The sequence below is a fragment of the Calidris pugnax genome, unplaced genomic scaffold, assembly GCF_001431845.1.
Source record: "Calidris pugnax isolate Ruff unplaced genomic scaffold, ASM143184v1 scaffold331, whole genome shotgun sequence".
Taxonomy (NCBI): domain Eukaryota; kingdom Metazoa; phylum Chordata; class Aves; order Charadriiformes; family Scolopacidae; genus Calidris; species Calidris pugnax.
Genome location: NW_015091360.1, coordinates 441,457 through 457,046, shown reverse-complemented (window position 1 = coordinate 457,046; position 15,590 = coordinate 441,457). Strand labels below are relative to the sequence as shown.

General features: G+C 38.1%; 1 protein-coding gene across 1 annotated transcript in view; it reads right to left on the bottom strand.

Moving 5' to 3' along the window:
- Positions 1-1,538: 1,538 nt before the first annotated feature.
- TRAM1 (translocation associated membrane protein 1) overlaps positions 1,539-15,590 on the bottom strand; it is a 15,200-nt gene continuing 1,148 nt past the window's right edge. Inside the window, exons 2-11 of the mRNA XM_014961150.1 lie at positions 13,187-13,250; positions 12,502-12,623; positions 12,193-12,309; positions 11,264-11,322; positions 10,812-10,896; positions 8,558-8,628; positions 8,363-8,467; positions 7,596-7,739; positions 5,929-6,089; positions 1,539-3,127 (exon numbers count right to left, since the gene is read on the bottom strand). Coding sequence (XP_014816636.1) covers positions 3,054-3,127; positions 5,929-6,089; positions 7,596-7,739; positions 8,363-8,467; positions 8,558-8,628; positions 10,812-10,896; positions 11,264-11,322; positions 12,193-12,309; positions 12,502-12,623; positions 13,187-13,250 — 1,002 coding nt within the window. The 3' untranslated portion in view covers positions 1,539-3,053. The remainder of the gene's footprint in view (positions 3,128-5,928; positions 6,090-7,595; positions 7,740-8,362; positions 8,468-8,557; positions 8,629-10,811; positions 10,897-11,263; positions 11,323-12,192; positions 12,310-12,501; positions 12,624-13,186; positions 13,251-15,590) is intronic.

Below are 15,590 nucleotides of genomic sequence, written 5' to 3'. Positions count from 1 at the left end.
TTCTGGCACATAAACCAAACATATGTTTGCAGGGGGTTGAGGTTTGAAGTCATCTCTTGTAATTCTTGAAAAGTCCTGACAAGATGGGGCAGAAAAGAGGGGGTTTTAAGAAAAAACCCAAACCCAACAAACCCCACCCACGGTCTGTAAGAAATACTCAACTCAAACCCACCTACACAAAGCCTTCTCTTCGAGGGACCTGGTGACTGAGCAGGATAAATTACTACAGTCCAAGCAATAATGATTTTATTAGGCATAGGAATAAAATAATGAGTTCTTCAGTCATTTCCATTTCTAATCTTCCTGATTCCATAATTAAGAAAACATGATTAGACAACTATAATCTTCTTCCAGTTTACTGAATCCCAGCTTACAAAGAGCCAAAATGCAGTAAAATTTGGAAATCAGTTTTAAGCAATTCAAAAGAACATATCCAGGCAAACAGTAATCTTATGCAGAACCAAGTAATATCCAACCGGAAAGAGAAGTCTCAAAAATCTTCTAAATTCATGGGGGTTTCCACCCCAAGGTAGAAAATTAAAAGTTATTGCTTTTGCCTCATCGAAAGTGAATAAATATGTATTTTTAGTTATGACACAAGAGACAAACTGGCTTTCAATACCAAATACAAATTCTAGAACAACTGAAATTGCTCTCTATCACTTGGCAGAAAGCAACAACTCCTATAAGGCAAGGATGAAGATTAAGCCATCATGGAAACAAAAGTGCTTTTTTTCAAAGTCCAAAGGCCAACAACATCCATTAAGGCCAAAAGGAGACAAAAAAAGCAACACCAGAACGAACAGGCAAGAACACTGTATTCTTTTGAAGTTTTTGGAAATGTAAACTTCAGGTTCACTTCCAGACCACTGCGCCAAAGAACGAGGTTTACAAGAAACACTTTGCCTCCAGGAAACAACTATTACAACCCTCAGACTCCAATAAGTCTTAAAAGATCCCAAGAAGTACCTTAAGCCTGCCCTTCGCAGTTTGTTCCTCCACCCTTTAGGATTTCACCAGCCTCAGGACAAGCAGGTATGACGAGCAAAGTGATTTAAGAGCCAAATTACCAGATTAGAAACTTTAAAAATTTGTCCCTTTTTTGGCTTAAGGTACAACTCGAGAGCAAGGCACAAGGAATCTACAAAGCTCTTCTTAGAAACAGACGCGAAATGTAATTTTTTGCGCAGGAAGTATTTAACGTAGGCAATTCCCTCCAAACTTCCAAGTTCCAATTTTCCAGTTTCACAGTCCAGATGGGATAGATTCACAGTTTCACCACTTAAAAAAAAGAGTTTTATTTCTTCAAATCGAGATATGGTTATAGCTACCTCCACGGGAGCAGATTGGGTGTATCACAGGGGGTGCTGCCCCGGAGCTAAGCACATCATCCAGGTCTGTCAAATCCACTTCAGGAGCTGTGAAGCAAGTACTCGGGATCTGGGACTCAAATTAGCTGAAATATAGAATAGATTAAACTGTAATAACTCTAAATAGAGCTGAACGATTGAAGAATGGATAGTTACTTGTAGTCAAGATTTTGTACTAGAAACGTTTATTCTGTAGAGCAAGCAACCGAACTGGAGAAGATACAGAATGCAGATTTATTATTTTTGTTGGGTATAAAAATCAACTCTAATAACAGCTTTTTAATTAAAACTATTTTATTTATCAGCTTGATTGCTCATAATTACTCCTCTCAATCAATAAGCAGTCCAATACTTGGCTTAACTTGAAAGACTAATTTAAGCAACTTCTTCTTAAGACGGAATTAAATCTCTAACTCATTCTCTCAAGTGAAATGGGTTGAATTATACCCGTTACAAAAGGGTACAGAGGAAACATTAACTGCATATTAAACTGGAAAATTAACTGGACAAAGCTTCACATTTAATACAATTATGAAAGACAGATAATGGAAAAAAAAATCTTAAATTAAGATTTTTCCAGTTGTAGCAAAGGGCACCATAAATCATTTTTAAGAAGTTGTAGCTTTTAAATATTTTTTTTTTTTTCCATAAAAATATATATAGGAGAAATCAAACTAATTTCCTAACAGAGGTGAAACAAAGCAAAGCAGTCAGAATAAAGGAATGTTTCTCAACTCGATCCGTTTATCTAACAAATTCCCTCTTGGCAGAGCATTAAAACGCCTCCTATTAACAATCACGACACCAACATTGTAAGAACCTCCACCCTCTAAAAATAATTAGACAGACGAGTTTTCCAAAGAAGGTCCAACACACACTAATTCTCCAAGATAACATACACTTTAAAAAGCACGGACGGGAGTTAACAGCGCTACTCAAATCAACGCTCTCTATCACCACACACGCTCCCTTCTAATTTTCAAGTGCTAAATCCTATATCTTCAAAAAAAAAAAAAAAAAAAAAAAAAGGGTTTTTTGTTCCTCCTAGGAGATTTCTAACCAACAAACAAGAAGACTCTGCAACATTTCCAATTAGTTCAGCTTGGTTTTAATGATACGGGGCAATTCTTAGAGCGGACATTGCGTAGCTAAGAACTACAAAAATAAAGACCTTTACTGATGTGGTCTGAGAATCCCAATTTGAACTGTAAATTTGAACCAAGGTAATTAACTGAAAAGCCAGAGTATCTGAAAACGCACACTAAGGGTTTTGGGTTGTTTTTTTTTTTTACTTCAATTTTGCAGTATTACTTGAAGAACTTGGAAAAAGTGAAGTTGGCAGAACAACATATATCACCAAGGTTACAAAAACTGGAAGGAAAGAATACATTGCAACAGTGATCCTCATTAAGTGAAGTTATTTCATCACAATAAATGTTTAAAAAAGTGTCAATGTTATTTAAAAAGTCCCTCCCCGCCCCCCCCCCCAAATATTTGAAGACAGATAAACCTTTTTCCTTAGTCAAAATGGCTTTTAAAAAAAGTTTCTCAAAACAACAGCAATAATCAAAAAACATGAATTGCATTTTCTTTAATCCATAACATCTCTAGTGCTGAAGGGCCATCCATGTAAAAAGCAGATTCTTTGGGGACATTAGTCAATTAACTTAACGAAACCCAGTTTTACGAGGATTTATCCTTCCTGCTACGAGGCGAGTCTGCTCCATTTGAGGTCACTGTTCCATTTATTCCATTTTCTAGAAAAAAGAAGAATACATTTCTAAATACAGTGAGACTCCATATTTTATGACTTTTTCATAGATCCTACACAAACGGCCTTTTAACTTCTTCTCTGATGTATCATCTACGTCAAACCTCATCATTATCACTCCTAATGCAACACTAGAGTGAAGTTTTTACAAAGTGCAAAATTTAAAGCTTACTGTGATAAAATCTGGTTTCCTGACATAGGCCAGAGACTGAAATGTGTACATTACATACATCTACACTGAAAAATCAAGATCAGCTATAATGTTTCAGAAGATATTATCTTAAAAAGTAAAACACTCAACCTGCCTATGAGACTATCCTGTGAAATTTTGGAGACACACAATATACAAATAATTCCCTGGTATTGTTTTTTACTGTTTATCCCACTTATTTCGTATTTTAATTCTTGCTAAAATTGCACTCCTTCACTTACCTTGACACGCTTTTCATTTATATAGGAAATCTTTATATACACACAATTTTTAAGCATATACTTCAGCATATTGAATTCATTTATATTCTGATGCAGATCTTTACATAGATAAGATAGAAGTAGAACACAAGTTTTACCAGTTTTGCACTGTAGAACAATGATCCACAATCTATGGAATTATAATACACACAATTTACAGAAATAGAGCAACATGACACCACTGTCAATTAAAAGTATCCCCTTTTTTCAGCATCACTGCAACCAAAGAAGGAGGGATGTTGCCCAACAGTATATTTATCTAATATTAATATTTATAAACCAGTCTGAAGAGCAGAGTGCATGGCCAGCTGTAATGCTTACTGCTTAACACCTCTGCTCTGACTTACAGTATTATTCTGACTTCAAGCACGTGTTGTGGGGTTTTTTTTGTACAAAAAAAAAAAGGTTAAATTAATGTTTTCCACCTGCAGATGCGTTGCACGTAACTACAGAGCGTGGCAAATCCATTAAAACAACTGTTATCTCCCTTCTCTCCCTCACTACCCCCAAAATGCTCCCATTTATGCAAAGAGGCAACTAAAAGAAAATAATAAAATTGGAAACATCTGAGGATGAGACTGGACAGAGGCCCAGTTAGTCACACAGGAACAAAGGTCCATCCAATGGATTGGGCTGTAAATACCACCACCATTTTAAGCTTATATAAAGTGGTCTTTGGATACTTTTCAAAAAGTTTGTGATATTCTTAAATCAAGAAGCTTATGAACAATATGCTAGATCCAAGCCCTGAAGTGTTCCAAGGCCAGGCTGGATGGGGCTTTGGGCAACCTGGTCTGGTGGGAGGTGTCCCTGCCCATGGCAGGGGGGCTGGAACTCAGTGATCCTGAAGGTCTCTTCCACCTATTCTATAATTCTGAGCCAACTAATTGAAATCTCATTTTGTTTAAATGGTTAAGGCAAAACAAGTGTGAGTAAAACAAAGAACAAGAACCAGCATGTGCCTGGGTACCCCACCTACATCACCAGTAGGATTTTACTACTGTCATTTCTTGCTTTTGGCATAGTCTAAAAGTACCACGTTTTACTGTACCCTGGCTCCCCAAAATCCACCCAACCACAAAAACAAAATAGCCAAAAAAACTCAAAACATTTTAAAAAGTTCAAATACACTGCCTTGCTGCATCTTGTGTAAGTGTTCTGAAGAATCTGGAATAACACTAGCCTTTCCCATTTTAAGGTTCTTTTCTTCCCATTTAAAATAAGCTGTAAAAATCCCCAGTCTTTGAGACAGGCGTAGCTCAATTATTTTGTGAATATAACCACAAATCCAATTAACTGCCTTTTTCACTATTCCTTTACCACTTGAAAGTCTCCATTGAAGTTGGGTGAAAACTAGCAAATACACCGAATTACACCAATGAAACAGTTTAAGGGATTTTTAAAAGACACATTTTTGACTAATTAAAATGCCAGTTAAATTTACGCTCTAAAAATATCTGTTACTGATTCCACCAAACCCATCGTAAGACACAATGAATGTGATGCTCTGATTAAGATGGACATCTACATATGAAACTACCTTCATGCAATTAAAGAACAAAACAAAAAAAAAATCCAACTGGATTTTCTGATGAAAAAAAACACTCAACAACACATAAAAGCAAAATTGTGATAATTACAAGTCATCAAAAGGGAGTACAGAAATACTCCCAAAACACGTCATTTTAATAAAAATGAACCTTGAAAAAAAAAATAATAAATCTCTGCTGACCATAAATCTCAGTCCTTGGTGCAAATGGTCTTCAAACACATTACTTTCAGTATACCAAAAAAAGTGAAACATTTTTAGTAAAACCAGTCCAATATAAGCTTATTTACTGGATTATCAAATGAACTCACTGCCCTGCAACCTCAGAGTTTAGCAGTGATGAAAAACAAACTCGAAATTAATTGCAAGAAAAATTTAGGAATAATTGATTAGGAGAACAGATCTAAAAACGTGTCTCTTCCCTTTTTAAAAGAGCAAAATGGAAGGTTGACAAAATTCACTCAAGTAATAAAAATTAAACATAATAAAAATCTGTTTCATTAACTAAAAAAATTGTAATTCCTTCATTCAGTCAATTAGAAGAGAAAAACAAAACAACTAATACGTAGTGAGTTTTTTAAATTAAAAAAAAACACCACAAAACCAGAAACCCACAACAACAGCATTCACCAATACTGCTTCTGTAAGTGAGTCATCTCACTTGCAAGTGAAACATAAAATCTTTCTTTAGCAATTACATTTAAAAAAAGGCCCTCTGTTACCTAAAATTGAGAAGTGAAGGTAACAAGATAACCAAAAATACAAACCTCTTTCTTTTCTGGAGGTCTTTCCTTTAGCTGTTACGAACTTCTTTTTCACTGACTGAGGCTGAGAAGAAGAATGCTCTCTCCACCTCCGAAGCTGGAAATTAATGAACTTCCACATCATAAATGCTTGAGTCATGCAGATGGAGGCCAGCACGCTGATTCTAGAAACAAAATGCAAGTAAAGGTTTATCAGTAAATTTAACTCTGAGTTAGCTCACATAGAGAGACTGGGCTTAGCACAACTGAACAAAACTAGATATAGAATCATAGGATGGTTTGGGTTGGAAGGGACCTTAAAGACCATCCAGTTCCAACCCCCTCCCCTGGGCAGGGACACCTCCCACCAGACCAGGTTGCTCCAAGCCCCATCCAGCCTGGCCTTGAACCCCTCCAGGGATGGGGCAGCCACAGCTTCTCTGGGCAACCTCTTCCAGGCTCTCACCACCCTCACAGCAAAGAATTTCTTCCTGAGATCTCATCTCAATCTTCCCTCTTTCAGTTTGACACTGTTCCCCCTCATCCTCTGGCTCCCCTCCCTGATCCAGAGTCCCTCCCCATCTCTCCTGGAGCCCCCTTTAGGGACTGGAAGGGGCTCTAAGGTCTCCCCAGAGCCTTCTCTTCTCCAGGCTGGACACCCTCAACTGTCTGAAATCTTTGCTTCTCCATCAAAACTGGGCAGCACTGGATTTCTTTCCCTCAGTATTACTCTCAAGGTACCAGGTAGTAACAGCTGAAAATAGTTTAAGAGGGTCTTGCAGTTAAGAGCATCAGTTCTGCAGGGTAATGCTGACATTGACAATGTTTTAATAACTTCCTTTTCTGGATTTAATTCATAAAAAAGGCCAGGTGGTTCACTGAACATTCTGCAGCACACAGCAGCAATAGGAGACTAATAATGAAGGCAGAGGAAGAGAGGTAGGAAGCTCTGGGCATGATGCCCTGACCTCTATAAACTCACTGCAATTATATCTAGAATTCAATTCACTAACTCTAAAACATTTGAAAGTAATCTCTGTAATTGGATATTCCTTTTCATTGTTTTTTTTTCTTCTGACCAAAAAAAAAAAAGTAACCAGTTACAGATTTCTCAGCTGCAGACTGTAAATTCTTCAATTCATTTCACTGTACTTGCAGTTAAGAGCATCAGTTCTGCAGGGTAATGCTGACATTGACAATGTTTTAATAACTTCCTTTTCTGGATTTAATTCATAAAAAAGGCCAGGTGGTTCACTGAACATTCTGCAGCACACAGCAGCAATAGGAGACTAATAATGAAGGCAGAGGAAGAGAGGTAGGAAGCTCTGGGCATGATGCCCTGACCTCTATAAACTCACTGCAATTATATCTAGAATTCAATTCACTAACTCTAAAACATTTGAAAGTAATCTCTGTAATTGGATATTCCTTTTCATTGTTTTTTTTCCTTCTGACCAAAAAAAAAAAAAAGTAACCAGTTACAGACTTCTCAGCTGTAGATTGTAAATTCTTCATTTCATTTCACTGTGCCTTGCAAGTTTGTTACAGAAGATACTCATCTTGATCCCACTGGTTGCCCAAAAACACCCAACCATTCAGAATTATTAGCATTAAATACCATTGCTGTTTACATTGTGTATTTAACACAGGTTTATAGCTCACACTTGCAAGCTGTTCCAGGGTTACTGTACCTGACAGCCAGGATATTAAAGTTCCCAGTACTGAAATTCAGCTGCTGATCTTCTGCTCTTGCCAATCCAAAGCCAAAAGTGAGGACTGAGAGAATCAAGGTGAGAAGCCTTCCCAAAACAAAAAGAACTGCCCACAGTGAAAATCTACAAAGAAAAACACCACAAGCACGAAATAAATTTTCCGTTCATGATACAAGTACTGACAATGCAAATGTTTACCCTTCACCAGGTGAATTTGTTTGAAACTTGAGAATTTCAATTCATTATTTCACACCCATCCTAAACTAGCCTTGTATTTTTAATGTTCACAGAAGAGAAAAAGCAAGCGAAGTCCTGCCTCACAACCTTCTTTATTAACAAACCGATTTCAACTCAACACTAAGTGCTTTCCATTAGTATCAGAACATAAACTTATTAGTAGTACCTGTATAAGCAATAAAGTGCTTTCCATTAGTATCAGAACATAAACATATTATTAGTACCTACAAAACTATATAAGCAATGTATTCTGTTCCTTTCTTCTACAAAACCTCTTAAAAAATATTAATACATAGAGTAGGATTTTATTTCATTTTGTACCGCTACTAACATTTACTTAAATAAGGTAAAAAACCCAGTTTTAGAGATATAAATACTAGAAGTAGTCTGCAGAACTGTGGCCTCTTAGGAAACACTGAACTTCCTTGCAATTTTAGTTTCTGGTCAGTTAAATGCACAAGGCTTTTGAGACAGAACTTATGTGAATTTAAAAGATGAAGCCCACTTACCCTTTCTGGTATCTTTCATCACTGAAGTAGAAAAGACGGGATATATGGAAAAGAAATTCAACGAAGTAATGCAATACCAGAAGAACAAGTCCAAGATGGGTCAGACTATCAAAACAAATTAAAACAAACATTCAGGTATTTAGTCAGATGTTTAAGGCAGAGAATGAAGCCAGCAAAAGCTTACAATTGACTTACTTGAGGAGATAGGCTCCAGCAATATGGAAAAGATAAAGGCCAATGTAGACAATCTGGCGAAAGATATCTTCCTATTGAGAAGAAAAAAGTCATTATGCTTTATATGCAGTGTTATACATTATTGTATTGTGTCCTATATTATTACAAACTACTCCCTGGTCTTGGAAATTCTTCATGGTTTATCAGCTACATAACATGGCCTGTTCTGCCACTGAATCACTCAGCCTAGATCATCTAATCCCACACATAACTTATTGCTTACTCATAATATTCGGCATCTTAGATGTACACTATTGTGAGCAAACACATAAAGCATCCAAAGGATGCTTTTTAAAAGGGCCCTTTTTCATCTGATACGACTACTGTGGATTTGTACTAGCTATTACAATACTTATTTGGTATTTCTTACTGCATAATCAGGTAACTTCCTACAGTTCTGCATGTTTGTGGCCCATAAGATTGCTACAAAAATAAAATCACAATCTATGAACCAAAATGAGAAGGTTTCCAAGTGTTGACATCTATTTTAAAAAATAAAGATCATCCAAGATTCTGGCACATCGTTACTGGCAAATACGGAGAATAATGTCATTAACCAGTCATGCTAAGCCAAATGGTCACACTTCAAGACAGGTTCTAGCCAGAGCCACTCAATTTAACTCTTCACAAAGATGAAATAATAAAGAAGAAGAGACATGAAATGAAGTATAGACGCACAGCACATGGAAAGCAGAAGGTGCCATCTGTAAGTAAAAAAAAAAATCACTAAATCACAATAAAAATCTGTCTTGCAGTGGCAAGCAGAGTATGTTCAGTTGTGCTTATGAAAAACTCCTATGTTTTGGAGAGATTCCCTAAAATTCAAGCAAGGGGGGCTTCAGCTTTGTGACAGAACGATTTGGGTTGGAAGGGACCTTCAAGATCATTGAGTTTCAATTCCCTGCCCTGGGCAGGGACACCTCCCACCAGACCAGGTTGCTCCAAGGCCCATCCAGCCTGGCCTTGAACCCCTCCAGGGATGGGGCAGCCACAGCTTCTCTGGGCAACCTCTTCCAGGGTCTCACCACCCTCACAGCAAAGAATTTCTTCCTAAAATCTGATCTAATCTCCCCTCTTTCAGATTAAAATCATCGCTTCTTGTCCTGTCACTAGAAGACCTTTTTATCAGGGCCTTCTCCATCTTTCTTATATGCCCCCTTCAGATATTGAGAAGCCACGATAAGGTCTCTCTGGAGCCTTCTCTTCTCCAGGCTGAACCCCCCAACTCTCTCAGTCTGTCCTCACAGCAGAGGGGTTCCAGCCCTTGGAGCATCTTTGTGGCCTCCTCTGGACCCGTTCCAACAGGTCCATGTCCTTCCTGTGCTGAGGACTCCAGAGCTGGACACAGAGCTCCAGGTAGGGTCTCCCCAGGGCAGAGCAGAGGGGCAGAATCACCTCCCTTGATTTGCTGCTCCACCACAGAAGGCCACTCAATTAGTCAGGCATGACTTGCCCTTGGTGAAGCCACTTTGAAGAGTTTAAAACAGAAAAGCTTAAAAAGGAATCTGCATATGCAAAATAAGCCTGAGCAAAAAACATGCAGAGAGACTACCTATATCAGTCCAGGGAGGCAAAAAAACTGCTAGGAAAAAAAAAAAAAAAAAAAAATAAATCGACAGCAATCTCGGTATTTTGAGAACCCCAACAGAGGAAACCCTTAGGGGGAAAAAAAAAAAAAAGAAAAAAAAGAATGCTGTTAAAAATTGAGCACTGAAAAAAATCTCAATACACAACTAACCAGAACTTCTGCTAAGGATAGTAGTAAAATCCCAGATTTCAACACTCCTTGAATTTATGAAATTATTTACTGCTTATATTCTACACTTGTATCACAATTCATGAAGCAATTCTAGATTTCAGTAAGACTATTCAGGCTACTAATTACAAGAAACAAAATAGTTTGAAAAGAAAGTCTCACATTCATTTGCTTAAGAGAAAATTCTTTTAGGAGATGAGAAACACTAGTCATTTTTATTTACAAAACAGATATTCTATTGCAATTAGAAAGAGAGGATTTAGCTGAAAAGAAAAAGCCCTACCTTCTCACATAGACATTTGAGCACCCAAAATTCCACCAGGAAAAGTGGGTAACACAAATAAGAACAGGGTAGGAAATCCAAGGTAGCACATAACTCTACAAGTCCAAAGGTCATTAGCTTTTCCACTGTTTGAGTTGCTTTGTCTGGAATTCTTTTGATTTACATTTTGAACTTACTTTTTTAGTTTTCTGGAAGTACAATTCTGGAAAAGCATGAAACCAGTATGCCAACTGTAAGATGTAGAAAAACTTCATCTGAAACCTGTACAATACAGCAAGAATTGAAGAATATTACTTTTTATTACATTTAATCAACGTCTCTAAAGGAAGAAAAATACAGACTCCACCTACCAGCCAATTCAAAAGTAAGATTTTTTTAAAAAACAAATTCATAAAAGATAAATTAAACTTGCAAAAAAATAATTCTTCATATATTAGCCTACAGAAAGAGAACTCTGTATGCTATAAGTTGTCAGAGAAACAAGCTCCTCCATAAATAAGAGCAAAAATAAATTAATGACTAATAATAGTTTTATAGACTACTTATTCTACCCAAATTGTGTGTGACACACCCTAAGTTTAAAACACTCCCTCCTCTCCCCAACAACCCTCTAAGGAAGAGGCCTTACGGAATAAGAGTGTGCGGATAGTCCCTCCACAGAGAGGTTGGATCTGATATATAGTTCTCCTAAAAAAAAAAACAACAAACAAAAAACCCAATAAGCCCTCAAAGATGTTACTTCCTAGTCAGAAATCCAAGAATGAATATACATACATGTGCGTATTTGTGTATACGCACATGTATACATACAAACATGCACATATCTACACAAGTAAAAACTGTAGATCAATATATTCCCTTTTACAAAAAAAACCCAAAACAAACAAACCCAAACCAACCAAACAACAGCTGTATTGGCTTAGAAAAATAGAAAGCAACCAAACAAACCAAGCATTCATTCAAGATAACCTCTGTGTTATAGGAACACTCTTATTTCAGCATCACTACAGCCATAAGTCTTCCCTTGTAAACTGCTGACAAGTTTTAAGCTAAATGAAGGTAAGTCTTTTCAGCAGTCATTATGTTAAAGAAAAAAATAAAATCACAGAACTCTTCCCTTTCTCTGAAACTTAGCTCATGCACAACCACTAGCAAACAGTATGTCATCTGAAAACACACACTCACCTGAGCCTATAGCTATCTCCCACCACCCCCATTCCCCAGGCTGCCAAAATGCTACGTATGATGCTTTTTTAACATTTATTTTGCCCTAATGAGTCAACACAGGAAAAACTACAGAGAATGAAGTAGCCTAACAGAGTTAAAAAGTTTTACCTTATATTCAGTTGACAGTAAATCAAATTAACTCAGACTGAGAAACAGTAACACTATTGCACTTTATACTCAGTTATCACTACACCAAATCCCTAAACTTGTCCCTGCTTAACATTAAAGCCAGCTAAAACCCCCCAAAAAAGCCCCAAACCTCCTTATTTCTCATCCACATAAGCCAAGCTTTTGAAATCTCCTAATACAAACAGAAGAGAGCATACTTACAGAGACCAGAATGCTTATTCCCCAAACACAGGAGAAAAGGTAGAAGGCGCTGAGTTGGCCGGACTCATTGAACTTGCTATGCTTTGTTTTTGAAAAGTGCATTTTCCTGTTAATTTTCTGAAAAGAAAGCCCATTGTTATTTATGTGCTGTAGTACTTCACTCACGTACCTGTTAACTGCATTAGAACATCTAAAACTTTCAAAGCATGTTTTAACAGTTAAAAGCTTTAACGTTAAAGTTAATAGTTTAAAAGTCTCATTAAAACCTGACAATTATCTTGATGAAAGGGATTAATATTTGGTACTTACATCCAGTACATACTCCTGAATTATAGCATGTATGATTATTGCTACAAGCATGTAGAAGAATATTGTAGCCAAGTCTTTGATGCCATAGTGATAGAGGGAGATTGTTTCTGCAGATTGTTCTTCTAAAAGACAAACAAAATTAACTGTTAGGCACCAATACGGTTTAATCACTAGTAAGTTTGTTTTTTCAAAGGGAAACCTTTCAAACACAGGTAGTTTGTAGCCAAATTAAAACTGCCATCATGAATTGGATCGCTAGATTCTTCACAGTCATCTTTTCCATCAAACCACAAACTAAAATTGATTCTGGAAAGATGTACTATAAAATATGAAAACTTAAGCACAGTTATGAAGCTTACCCAAATGCACCAAAAGGGGACAATAAAGTGATGTTAAACTATCACCCTGCTTTGACTAGTAAAGATTGGTACTTAGAAAACCAGAGTAAGAATTGATGTGAACTTATCTACCAGTCAGGTGGTGTTTCAGCACTAATGATTAACCCAGCAGAACAGAAACGTTGCCCCTAACCTAATTAAAAGGGAGTTTTACTAAAAATAAAGTGGAGTCCTCGAAAATTGCTCAGTATCTATTCATATTGACACATTCACTTGACCCTCAGTCTATAAAGGGTGACACACTGATGTCTGAACACAACATAAGGAACCTCCTGCAAGATACACACCTGTGGCAGGAATGGTAACGTTGTACTGAAGTGTAACAAAAATGACTGCTGCTTTTGCTGTAATCTGAAAGAGGAAAAATAAAATATGTTAAGTGCTATAAATTCTCAGGGAAATAAACTACATTAAACTGAAAACATTTGCCCGTAGTCTCAGCACCCTTCCCCAGCACGTTGGTCCCCTCCCATGAACCTGCTCAATTCACATCATCACACCATTTCACCTGACTTTCCAAAGGCAAAACACGTTGCGTGATCTTTATAGGTCTGTTTACAGAATACCCCATCTCCCCAATGAAATATCCTCAAAAATGCTACTTACAAATGGTCTTTCCTACAACACTAAACCGAAAACACACGCTGCAATTCTCTGTATTATTATATTAACAGCACGTACAAAATCATGCAATCCCTAGAACCCGACGCACGGAGCCGTGGCTGAGAATAAACTTCATTTAAAACTGCTTCTTGACAACATTTGAAGGTCAGTTATCGTTTTCATAAATCAGTGGGTGATCTGGAAAAACGTGGAGAGGAAAGGAGAAAAGGCATAAAGAAAGGAGAAGGGTTTTGGGCCAGCCTGCATACCAACTCAATACGATTAGCATTCCTTCGACCCCGGGGATCCTCTGGCAAGAAGAGCAAAACAAAAGAAATGAAATTTAGCAGCAGTGGTACCACTCCTTCATGATGGACAGTAAGGAAAAGCAGAACGAATAAAAGAGAGCAGGGGGAAAAAGAAAGTGGTTTGGTTTTTTTTTTGGGGGGTGGGTGGTGATACTATAAACCCCCTAATAAATAAGCAGCAGCACAAGTTCTTATCTGTCAATATGCACCAATTAATTTTCAACTTCAACACAGCTTTCTCAAATTCCAACACGAATCAAGGTGTCTTAGAAAAGAAGAAAACTAACCATGCTTTACAATAGTTATGGTCTGATACTTTTCCCACTGCTTTGAAAACGTACCATCTTTGTTGCATTTATAAGACTGACCAAAAAAAAACCCAACAAAAACTCAACAAACCCCCAGATTTCTTTGTGAACCAGGAATGGGTATGTTGGGTATCTGAAGATGATGACTGGGTTATCATCAGCTTTTATTATCACTCACAAGAAATGAGACTTACTTCTTAGAATTAGCACTTTGTAAATTCCCTAGTTTTTCTAGGAATCCCTGAATACACACTCGACCACTCACTCCATGGAAATTCAGGGAATACAACTAGTTTGCCTGAATTAGCAAAGCTGCCTCGGGCTCCTTATTCATCAAAGGAGCCCTCTGAGGACAATTCTAAACCTTAAGTCAATTCTTCAGCTGCCCTTTGAAGGCTCTGTGGGCAACTCACAAAGTCCTAATTTAGCGTCCCAAGCCAGGCAGCGCAAACACCAGACAAATGTTAACCACAGCAGGTGATTTCCAAGACCTATTTATCAAAGTGTTTGAAAAAAACCAAAGAAAAATGGCTAAAATATTCGTAGTCATACCACATGTGCCAACGGGGCATATGGCCAGTCTACGCCAGGGTACAAAACGCCCCGGATTTAAAAAAAATGGAAAGAAAAACTTCAGCACGTAGAATTATGTAATGGTTTGGGTTGGAAGGGACCTTAAAGATCATCCAGTTCCAACCCCCTGCCCTGGGCAGGGACACCTCCCACCAGACCAGGTTGCTCCAAGCCCCATCCAGCCTGGCCTTGAACCCCTCCAAATATCCAACCCCCTCAAAACTCCCAACCCTACCAGTAACGCTGTAAATACAGTAAGGCAGAAGGAAACATACCAGGTAATGGTTTAAATCCATCTCTTCAACCTCAATCCCCAGAAAATAACCATATAAGGACCATCTTGGCGTTTTTTGATTCCAAACCATAACAACTTTCATGGTTTGCTCTGCTTTTTCTTTCCATATGTTTATCCCCCCCACACCCAACTCCTCCGGCCTCTCGCCCTGAGCGGTTGTGACACCTGGATAAAATCATTCTGAAAAACGTCCACGTAACACAAAGGCTCAGGGCTCTAAAAGAAAACGGCTAAAACACTGAAAAAGCCAGAAACACGTAGCCAAAGGAAATGGGAGCTCCTCACTTTGACGGGACACGACGGATGTGGTTTTGGAAGTCAGGCAGAGAGACAGACCACGTTTCTCCCAGAAGAGCCAGAAAAAGGGGCACGCTTTGGCCCAGCAGACAACCTTCAAGGCCTGGTTGCCCCCCCCCTCCACCCGCGTTTAATTAAACCCTCTCGTCATTTAGGAAGAGCGTTAATTATCCACGTCCACCGTTGAGGCCTGAGGAGAAGGGCCTCACTCAGGGCCCAGAGGCTGCCGCCAAACCCAATGGTGGGGTGTGTGCGTGTTGGGGGGTGTGTGTGGGTGTTGGGGGTGGGTACGTGTGTGTGTGTGTGT